At 34.8% G+C, this 11,753-nt stretch overlaps 1 protein-coding gene across 1 annotated transcript; it reads right to left on the bottom strand.

Moving 5' to 3' along the window:
* Positions 1-432: 432 nt before the first annotated feature.
* LOC110094140 (mitochondrial uncoupling protein 1) lies at positions 433-6,120 on the bottom strand. The gene is made up of 9 exons (XM_020819296.2): positions 5,760-6,120; positions 3,978-4,196; positions 3,823-3,901; positions 3,385-3,518; positions 3,210-3,308; positions 3,016-3,120; positions 2,746-2,820; positions 1,034-1,120; positions 433-810 (listed from the first exon to the last, which is right to left on the bottom strand). The coding sequence occupies exons 1-9, from the start codon at positions 5,844-5,846 to the stop codon at positions 775-777; spliced, it is 921 nt and encodes a 306-aa protein (XP_020674955.1). The 5' UTR covers positions 5,847-6,120; the 3' UTR covers positions 433-774.
* Between the last annotated feature and the right edge of the window lie 5,633 nt (positions 6,121-11,753).

Genomic DNA, 11,753 nt, shown 5'->3' with positions numbered 1-11,753 from the left:
CATAGGTACAGCAGGTATGAATATATAGATACATAGAGTAAGTAACTAGGTACACGTGTCCTATCCTAAATGGACTAGACTTAATCAGCTAAATAATTACATTGATTAGCGAATGGAATATTGAATTAACTGCTCTAATACTTCTAGACCTATTACTATTAAAATTACACTATATATTCGGTTCTAGCTCTACTCAAATTGAAACCTTTAGACTCTAAAGTTAACCTCCATAAGTCAAACTTTTCTTCCACTCCCTGTCTAGTCTAATCAACAAGAAGAATATCACCATCAAAAAGCATGCACCAAGGTACACTCTTACAAATGTCTAGTTGCATATGAATATGTTAAAATAAATTAAAACTAATATTATAGTTAATCATACACAATGATCATAAACGTCACTGTACTATATTCTAATATGTGACCTGTTCATTTATATATTGCAATTTCATCATAAAATGAGGATAAGATAATTTGATTACATCGTTAACATATAGTTGAAGATATTCTTCAAATCTTCTCATTAATGTCCCACTCTTTACAGCCATGCAATAGATGAAAACAGCTTTATTGAAGATCTATGAAACTAGCTAAATCAAGTCATACATAATCAACAAGCAATTTTTTTCCTTTTCATTACAGCATAAGAACTCTATATCCTGTAAAGAAGAAAAGAGCATCCATGGTGTTGGGTCACCCAGATTTCATTATTGAAGTTAGGTAGAAAATAATCTTATTCAACTGGCCTGAAATTCATGGAAACAAGACAATTCTTCAAGCTGGTACCTCTTTGGTGAACAGTTTTTTTACCTGTAAACCAAAAATCATAAAATAATCGGTGAAAACAGCTATCAACAGCTTATGATTTCTTGTTCACACATGCATATATTTTTGTATAAAACTTTTCAATCTTCAATGCAAGTTTTCATTGTATTTTTAATATCTATAAGATCAAATTATGCAATTGTAAGTGATTAAAGCAAGTAATAGACAACTGTAGTGCTCATGGTAAGGTAGAATACAATCAAGTTACCTGCTCCAAAGTCAAAAACATGATAACATTCCATGACCCCAGCCGGCCGAAATTCGGAATGAAGCCTTTGTAGAATGCAAGTGGTCCCTGCAAATAGAAATAATCTTAATTTTATCTATGAAGATGCAAGAGACAAAATTGAAGATTTGGAGAAGGATTCTAAGAAGTTTTTGCAATGTTTCTCTACACTATACACATATTAGAGTCTCAGGGCACAAAGGTAGAAGAAAATGGATCCTTCATTGAATTATTCATTGATGAACCAAACTAAGTAGATTGTTTATGATTTTGAATGATGATAAAATCATGAGATAGAACATGCCAGGAAAAGTAGAAAACAAGACTGCGCTAAAGCAATCTAACTAACCTTTTACTGCCATAAACATGCTTAGTTCAACCATGACTATCTATGAAGATGCAAGAGACAAAATTGAAGATTTGGAGAAGGATTCTAAGAAGTTTTTGCAATGTTTCTCTACACTATACACATATTAGAGTCTCAGGGCACAAAGGTAGAAGAAAATGGATCCTTCATTGAATTATTCATTGATGAACCAAACTAAGTAGATTGTTTATGATTTTGAATGATGATAAAATCATGAGATAGATCATGCCAGGAAAAGTAGAAAACAAGACTGCGCTAAAGCAATCTAACTAACCTTTTACTGCCATAAACATGTTTTTTTTTTGCCGAAAGGAACTTATTTCCCTTAAACTCTTACTGCCATAAACATGCTTAGTTCAACCATGACCGAAGATCAGGGATTCAAAAAAAGCAACTGACAATTCAAAATTGTCTCAAAGACATCAAAGAAAATCAAAAGTAGTTTTTTTGGCCAACTGATGTCTTAAAAGTCAAATTTTATGGGAAAAAATGAGAAAGGGGGAGGGGGCTTTGTGTAGGGGAGGGACAATATAAAAATTTACATCTTTATTTGAATCCCAATGCTACTAAAAAATTACTTATATAAAGAGAAGAAAATAAAATAACGAGAAAAGGATAATAAAAGAGAATATCCTCCATAATAAAGATATACAATAATTAATTATACAAATAAATAATTAATATTAAGAATATATAATAATATAATATAGTAACAAAATAATTCTAAACAAAAACCAACAAGTCAACATCAATAAAAGAAAATATTAATGATATCCAGTAACTTGTAATGTAATTGTTTTGATAATGGAGAAAAAAATATTCATAAAGGTAACCAGTGATATGATTAATTGTTAGGAGGGTGGAACACTTTTTCCTCCAAAATACAACAAAAACAACAACAAAAACATCAAGCCTTTGTCCCACTACATGGGGTCGGCTACATGAATCTTTTTTCTCCATTGTGTCCTCCAAAATGGAAATTGCTAAAATTAATAGGAGCTAACACATGATCCTAATAAAACCATCATCTTTAATACCACTTGTCAAAAGAGGAGGTCAATAATGGCCCATGATGAGCCTAATATACTAGTTCATGGACACACATCACAATCCAAAACTTAAGCTAATAGATAAAAGTAACTACTAACATATTAGGAAATCAACCCTTGTTTTCACTTTCAATGTGGTACTATTTTTCGTGCTGAAGTTAATCTCAATATTCATAATAATGAGGAGAATGAAATTGACACAAGAAGTCAAGCATATCTATAAGTTTTCCACTACAAAAAGTAGATTTAACTCTAAAAAAATAGATATCCCAACTCACATCATTTTTCAATGTCTTTACGAAACAATCAATTGTGCTTTTGTAGCTTGAATCTCCCATCATTCTGGATTTTACCTGTGGAAGTCAATCTCCATTTAGTCCACTAAGAGAACACAGGCATTAAATTCTATCTATGCAACAATACATTTAATTTATTGAAGGAGCTACTTTGATAAAACTGAATTTCATTTAACATGACCAAAGTTAGTTTGCTATTGCATCCAGATTCTAGAAAGATGAGGAAGCCGCGGACTGTACGAAATAGCATACCACATCAACAGGGGAGCCAATGCAGACTGCAAAGAAGCCAGCTCCCAATCCAGATAAGAGATGGGTAACAACATTATCGGTAAATCCTGGGATTTTCAGAATCGTCTGAAGAAGAAAAACAAGTTAAAAGAAAAAAAAGTCGGTCACAGTACAAACCCATTATATGATTTAATGACAATAAGTTACGGAGTTACCTGTTTCACTTGATCATAACTTGCCAACTCTGCAGCATTTATGATAGCATTTCGGGCAATATTTGGACCAATACCAGTCCATAGAGCTGCTAGTCCTTCCTAGTATTGGATTTTATACAATTTTATTAATACAAGTATTGGAGAAATGCAAAACTGCAGAGTTTAAAATTATCACCTGTTTTACTATAGTAGAATAAGCATTAAGTGCTCCTGAATAACGTCTTGGCACACCAGGTGGAAGTTTCCCTTCAGCTTGAAGTCTTACTTTGACCAGGTCAGTTGGATTTGCTATTGAAATCGCCAAAGCACCTGATTTCATCACAGAAAATTCAAACTGCATTTTAAGAATGAACAGGATACAGAACTTAGGCTTCGTTTGGGACGGCTTTCTTACTGTTTCTTAATGCGGCTTTCTAGTTCAAAATTTTTAATTTTTGAACTAAAAATCCGCTTTAAGATGCAGTAAGAAAGCCGTCCCAAACGAAGCCTTAGTTGATACCAGCAAAAGTAGAATTATTAGTATGCATTAGAGTTCATCAACAACAAGATATTTCTAGTTCTCTCGTAAGAGTAAGTGTCCAATTTCTTTTTTCTTATCCTTGGAAATACCAACCCGTTGTAAGACCAGCAAGAATTTTCTTAGAAAGAGGAATGTCTCCAACATAGTTTTCACCAACATATAAGTTCTTGACCTGCCAAGAGGTAAGAAAATACAATCAGGTAACAATTTTAGCATGAGGTCTACTCTTGTAAAGATTTCAAAATTACCGGCTCATATAAGCCAATCCTGAGCCCTCCAAAAAGGCATTGACGATGAAGGCCAGGAACAATACCCTTCCAGAGTGATGCTAGGCCTTCTTCCCTGGCAATTGTAGCAACCGTCCCTAACATTCCCTTATATTTGGGTAGAGCCACTGAATCGCCAGAGAGCGCTTTCTTTTGAAGCTGAAGCCTCACTTTTGCAGTGTCCAGTGGGATAGTACAGATCTAGAGGTAATTCAAATTGTAAGCAGATGAGAAATAGCAATACAATTTATGTACATCAATCATGAAAGAAAAATTACCATTACTCAAATTTTACTTAAATAGTTTGGTCAGATTTTCAAAATTATAAGAAAATAGGTTTTCTGCTTATTGAGGCAGTAAAATGGCATAAGAAGGATATTCCTATAAAAGAATGCAACATGAGAAAGGAACAAACAGGCCTAGCATTGTTAATCCAAGACAGAATGAAATAAAAGATAGTACAAAGCAAACAGAAGCCTAAGCATAAAAATGTGATGACAATAGCGAAGAATCAAATATTGTTACAGCAACATCCAAATCAGCAAAACACGGTTGACTGCTAAAGACTTTGATCCAATGAGCTTCACCTTTTTCTATTTAGGTATTATTCGTCTATTTGATATTGGGAAGTTCTAAGGTATGGATTGCTAGAATGAAAATTTTATATGACCATCAAGAAGCAATAAATAGATTAAGGTTTCGTTTGGGTCACTTTCTTAATGTTTCTTAAAGCAACTTTTTAGTTAAAAAATTAAAATTTTTATACTAAAAACAGTTTTAAGAAGTAGTAAGAAAGCCGTCCCAAACGAAGCCTAAATCATTACTAACAAAGCTAAACTTTGCACAAATGCGCCAAACAAATATTGAGAAATAAAAAAGCTTCTTCGTAGGTAAAAGCCTTTGTAAAAGATACTAATGTGTTTCCATTTCCAACTAGGATTTTTTGGAGTTTCAGACAGCTTTAAAAATGAGCATAAATCATCCGAACTAACCTGGTAACCAACAAATAGCAACAAATGAAATATGAAGGATTCCCTTCAAGATAGGCAAGAAAGGACTTTTTAACAAATGCTTGCAACCAAAGAACAATAGAATAGAATTGAAAGCTAAAAAGAATTCCATAGGGGAAAAAGATAACTAGTTCATGATTAGTTCTCAACTTTTAGGTATAGAGATCTTCACCAAAACAAGGAACATAAGGGAACTCATCCATTTCAAAGTAGATGACACTAACAAGCAAAGCCATTTCTGAATTGCTAACTTGAGGGCAAAAGAGATGCAACCACAAGCCTATACATATATTTACAAAAAATAAGTGAAAGGAAGGCTAGGGATCCTTTGATTCAGCCCAGACTAGAATCAGGAATTGCCAAACTATGGTGATCACCACTTTCCATATTTGATTAGCTGTAACTCAAATTTCCCATGGCGATTAAACCCCACAATATCCAAAAATTCACAATTTCTGCTAAATCATGTGAAAACAAAATCATCACTATCTCAAGCCAGGAAACCACTGTGTGTCCAACGGTCACCATTGCCTAAATTCCACCACAGAAAACTACAACCAAACATTTACATTTAGATAAATCCAACCAACGAATGGGTTCGCTGGTTATTGTTTACTCTCAAGAATGATCAGCCAACTCAGACCCCTAAGCGATAGAAATCAACCAACCAGACCATTAAAAAAAATCACTAGATAGATGTTTGCAGGAGCAACTCAATCAAAAGGGGCATATTTCGTGGATGGCTCCAGCTTACCTCCGCGAAGCAGGCGGCGGTGGCGCTACTTGCGAATCTCCCGGCAAACGAGATGTCGGCCTTGGCACTGCCGTGATCACCTCCCATGGCCGCCGTAGAAACCGGTTTAAAGAAGCGAAAGTAGATATAAATTAAAAGAAAGGAAGGGGAAGGAATCGAGACAGAAGGCAATCAAGTGGCATCCGCATGCAAAAGTTTGCTGCTTTTTTAATCGGAATGCAGGCCAATGCCAGCAATTGGAACCTCACGCCCCGCTGCTGTGAATCCGCGTCAGCACTAACCAGATTTTGTTTTTTTTAGGCATTTCCAGCTCCATGACCTGATTCATATGACCAACCTTATATTGATGATACACAACAAGAACAATGGAGAATTAGGTTTCATATGACCAACCTTATATTAATTACAATAAGGCTAATAATGGTGGAGATTTTGATTGTCTTTGTAATTTTGACAACACTTCTCTTAATGTAGCTATCATTTGCCACTCACAATTGATCTCCCTCTTCACTTGCTTCATGATCTATATATTAGTTGTATGTTTTTAGGGTTTCGTCCTTATGATGCCTTCATGTACCTCTTATTGATCGAATTTTAGTTCTCTTAATCACAAATCAACTTATGTTTATGGAATATTAACATATCCTGATTAATTCAAAAAATGATCTTATTCTAAAATATAATTAAATACTTTTGTTAGTTTACTGATAACTTACATTAGTTTATTTTTTTCATCAACTCAATAACTCAACTCTATTTAATACTTAATCATACAATCTCCTTAATTTTATTAGATTTAAATTAAATTTTGATTCTTAATAAGACACAATGGAGAAAAAAACTTCATTTAGCTGACCTCACTTGGTGGGATAAAGACTTGTTGTCTCAAGCAACAGTTAATTCCTAAGTTCAAAGAAACAATTAAGTATATTAAGTCTAAGAAACCTTTATTTTTAATTCGTAAAAATATAAATTTTTATTTGAAAAACAAGGTAAAGGGCCTATTGTGATCTGTGCTTGACTAAACTAAAGCTTCGATATTCAAATTTGATATGGACTAATGTTATATATACCTACACTATATAAGCAAGTCAATGGTTTAGTACATAATGAATTTGGATGTCCATTCCCAAACAACATCAAAACATGTCATTTAGCTACTCCATTTAGATTTTTTTATTTTTATTTTCCAATGTTTGAATGTTTTTAATGGCTCAACTCCAAAACTAAATAATGTGAACAAAAAATAGAACATATTCATTTGTTTTTGTTATTAATCAAGTTGAAATTATATTCTTCCCCTAAAAAAAATAAAAAAAAAAAAAAAAAAAAAAAAAAAAAAAAAAAAAAAAAAAAAAAAAAAAAACAAAACAAAAAACCTATATAAAAGCTCAAGTCATGTAATCTTTTGACTTGGTAGATCAATACAAAGTTAAAAGCTCTCCCAAAGTAAAGATTTATGGATATTCTCCCTATTCATTATATAAAAAAAAAAAGGTTTCTAATCTAAATGATTATGTGGTGGTTGTATTGAATTGTGTTTATTTCTAAAGGTAATTATGGAGAGGCTGAGAGAACTGAAATAACAAACATTGAAAAGAAATAAGTTCATCCTTATTGTACTCATTAACATGTGTTTGGATTTCTATTTTTATTGGGAATAGTGAGCGTAAATTACATTTAAATATCTTCACCACCAATCAAAGGGCTTCAGATCCTTTCACTATTTTTTTTTTTTTAATTCATGCATCAATTATTTACAAAATTGTAGAAATGCTTGTGTAACGGAGTACAACATACAAATATTCTTATGGAAACAAAAGTTGCTAAATGACATGATTGTTCTATCCATAATCTTGTATAGCTATGAATGAAGATCGCAGATCTTTTCTATTGCATGTCCTTAAATCTATTTCATGTTGATAGCTTCTAATCAGTTTATCAAATGCCACAAAGTTGAGGTTTTTCCTCTTCTAGGAATGTAGAAATTCAAATATAGCAATACTTTTTTCCTTTTTTTCTTGAGAAGCTTCAAACCATTTCTATCAGTCTAACTTACTTGCTCATGTGTTTGTAATTCTATTAGAATGGATTAAAGCCTGTAATACGTATCTATGATAATTATTCTCATTGTATTGATTAGTTACTACAACAACAACATCAAGTCTTTATCCCACTATGTGGGGTCGGCTACATGAATCTTTTTTCTCCATTGTGTCCTATTAAAAGTCAAATTCTATTTAAATCTAATAAAGAAAGGTCATTCCTAATATTTTCTAACCAAGTCTTTTGAGGTCTACCCCTACCTTTCTTAATATAAGTCAAATCTAATACCTCTGCTCTCCTAATCGGGTCATCGGAAGGCCGCCGTTTTATGTGACCAAACCATCTAAGGCGACTCTCTCTAATCTTATCTTCTACTGGAACTACTCCAACCTTTTCACATATATGCTCATTTCATATCCTATCTCTAAGGGTAAAGCCACTCATCCACCTGAGCATCCTCATCTCTGCCACACTTAACTTAGTATTATGCTTCTCTTTTAATGACCAACATTCGGCACCATAAAGCATTGCAGTTCTCACTACCATCTTATAGAATTTTTCCTTAAGTTTGAGGGGTACATTTCTATCACATAACAAGCTCGATGCATTCCTCCAATTCAACCATCCAACTTGAATTCTGCTGATAATATCCCCATCTATTTCCCCATCACTATGAACAATAGATCCAAGATATCTAAAATGTATACTCTTATTAATGACTTGATCGCCCAAAGTGATCACAATCCCCTCACTAGGTCTATTACTACTAAAATTACACTCCATATATTCCGTTTTAGGTCTACTCAAGTGAAAACCTTTAGACTCTAAGGTTGACCTCCATAATTCAAGTTTTCCTTCAACTCCCTCTCTAGTCTTATCAACAAGAAGAATATCATCAGCAAAAAGCATACACCAAGGTACATCCTCTTGCAAATGTCTAGTGAGAACATCCATGAATAAAGCAAAAAGATATGGGCTTAAGGCTGATCCTTGATGTAACCCAACTGATTTGGCGGTGGTCGACAGGCGGGTGGAAGCCTAGTGATGTTCAAAGGTCAGGAAGAACTTTGGCGGTAGTTAGGAAGAACTCCAGTGGTGATCGAGAAGAACTTCATTGGTAGTTGGGAAGAACTCCGGTGGTGGTCGAGAAGAACTTTGATGGTGGTTTGGAAGAACTTCGGTGATGGTCAAAGAGAACTCTGGCGGTGGTCGGGAAGAACTTCGGTGACGGCCATAAAGAACTTCGATGGTGGTCTAGAAAAATTTGGTGGTAGTTGGGAAGGACTTCGGTGATGATTGGAAAGAACTTCGGTGGTGATCGAGAAGAACTCTAGCGACAGTCGGGAAGAACTCTGATGATGGTTGAGACAAACAACGGAGGCGGTCGGGAAGAACTTCAGCGATGGTTGAGAAGAACTTTGGTGGTGATCGTGAAGAACTTTGGTGGTGATCATGAAGAATTCTGGTGGCGGTCGGGAAGAACTTCAGTGGTGGTCGAGAAGAATTCCAGCTGTGGTCATGAAGAACTCTGACGGTGGTCGGGAAGAACTTCGGTTGTAGGCAGGAAGAACTCTTGTAGTGGTCGGAGGCAAGAAAACTCCTAAATCCTTCTCTTCTTTTCTCTTCCTTCGATCATAGATTATTAATTAAGCATATATGGGCTTTAATGATGTCAAAATTTAATGATCTTGGGCTTGTTTGAGTAGTCTCATCGAGCCGCTCAATTTGACTTTAAGCATGGTCATATTCGATGATTATTTAGTTATTCAATTAATGTTTTAAAGCCTCCAAGAATGTTTTTGGTCCTTTTGATTTGGGTTCATTCTGTCCGATCTCAGATTGGACTGATTTAGGTGTCGTTAGGTTTCTCTCTTCGAGATGTTCAATTCGACTATAAGTTTGTTAAAATTAGAGCTTTGATTATTCTAATTTTAATTTTGAAAATTTATTGCATGAATAAGTCTCGAGATTTGTGCTCGACTAAGCCAAATTTTTGTGATATAGTAGATTCCCTTCTATTTTTGGATGTCATATCTCATAGACTCCAAAAATATATGTCTAAGCCCTTCAAAATGTTGAAATGTAAAATTTTGATTAATTTTATAAAGCGCTACTGCTCCATAAACACCAAATGTGGTCCTTCTTTTGTGATGGTGAATTAAGTAAAATATTTTCGATCATAGGTTTATCATTCCATGAAGTTAACATTTAGATAAGAACCCAAAATGTCAAAAAAATTATCTTCGAAACTTTTGAAATAGCTCAAAATTAATAATAGATGCCTTAATGGGCATTCAAAGTGTCAAAATTAAGCTTAGAACGTCAAAAAATTAATCGTGTGACCTCAAAAACATCCAAATTGGATCGTCCAAGCCAAAATTTGGGCCTAGACACGCGTAGGTGGCCAAACCGGCCGGCCGGCACAAGTGGTACTTGCGCGAGCCTAGCGCGCGTGAATGGGCACACGTACAATGCGCCTTATAGAACTTTTTTTTGTTTAATCGGAAGGCATTTGACCTTCTGCCTCCGCCTCATTATTGGGGTGGCTATTATGCTGCCCTATAATTTAATTTTATTCTTTTTTTTTCTGGAAGGCTGTTTGGCCTTCCTCCTTAGCTTCAAGAAATAACAGTTTGGTACCATCTGTGGGAAAAGATTCCTAGCTGAAGGGCAATCTTATGTAATTTTCTATCACCCCTCAAGTATCAACCACCATTTTATCAATTTCATGAAGCAAATTTGGACTGTGGAGCAACCTTGGCTGTAACTTCCAATGTGACTATAATTAAGAAAAATTTCTCCAATATTTTTAACGTCCAAGACAATGTTATTGACAATCAATTTTCATAAAGCTCCCATCAAATGTAAGGATGCTTCAAGAAAATTTTAAAATCTATACAGTCTCAAGTCGGACTTCTACTCCCTTGGCAATGTCTTAATTCCGACCTAAAAAATGCAATAATATTCAAAGACCAATCTTTACATTAGATTCAGGATACACGTACATTCTCCCCTCCCAATCAAATTATAATTAATCCCATGGGAATTCGATTTGGCCTCTTTCACACATGTTAACATCATTGAGCAATGTTCCGACAAACAACATCGAATAGGTCAAACATCCTTGATGGATTCTCTCAGACTCTTCCGCATATGTTAACATCATCGAACAACACTCTGATAAACAACATTGGTTAAACATTCTTAGTGGATTCTCTCGATCTCTTCCACATAGGTTAACGACATCGAGCAATGCTCTAACAAATAACCTCGGATAGGTCAAGCTTCCCTTGTAGATTTTCTTAATATTTTTAATGCAAATGAGCAACACTTTATCAAATAACACCAACAAAATGTAGCTCGAACATCACATTCAGCTCACCACCCAATTGACAACATCGGAATGTCATATAACCACCATTGTTAGTCTTTCATCGATATACTACCTAATGTCTTGCTTCAAATGAGCAACTTATGATTGCGAGATCTCTTTCCAAACATAAACCATCGTCTGGGTTTCGCCCGTTCATTAACTATCATTAGGTCTCATCCCAGGTACTATTGCCGCCGAATCTCTTCCTAACCATCGATTGTTAATAGACATTCGCTTTTCTGCTGGTTATTGCAGGATTTCCTTCCATGCATTTCTATTGCCAAATCTCTTCCCGAGAGGCCAGCACTGGGTGGTTTCTAACTTTTTCAATAAAATTAGGCTTTGGTCGTCACCAATGTTCTATGAGCTACCAATCCAAAGGAAAACTTAGACCGACACAAGAGAATCAGTCTTTGATTGCCCTCAATGTTATCTGAGTTACCAACCCAAGGGAGAGTTTGGACTAACACAAGAGAACCATGCTCTGATTGCCATCAATGTTTGCTTTGATTGCCGCCAATATTATCCATGCTACCAATCTAAGGAAAATGACCATCACAGGAAAATAAAGGCTT

Source organism: Dendrobium catenatum, unplaced genomic scaffold, assembly GCF_001605985.2.
Source record: "Dendrobium catenatum unplaced genomic scaffold, ASM160598v2 fragScaff_scaffold_71, whole genome shotgun sequence".
Lineage (NCBI taxonomy): Eukaryota > Viridiplantae > Streptophyta > Magnoliopsida > Asparagales > Orchidaceae > Dendrobium > Dendrobium catenatum.
Note: the sequence above shows the minus strand (reverse complement) of the source record. Positions and strands in the feature narration are given on the sequence as shown.

Bases quoted from the DNA above. Each gene is read 5' to 3' on its own strand.
- LOC110094140 (XM_020819296.2), bottom strand. From the start codon at position 5,846: ATGGGAGGTGATCACGGCAGTGCCAAGGCCGACATCTCGTTTGCCGGG. The intron at 3,309-3,384 runs GTGATAATTTTA...ATCCAATACTAG, and splicing joins ATTCTACTATAGTAAAACAG to GAAGGACTAGCAGCTCTATG. The intron at 2,821-3,015 runs GTATGCTATTTC...TGACTTCCACAG, and splicing joins TTGGCTCCCCTGTTGATGTG to GTAAAATCCAGAATGATGGG.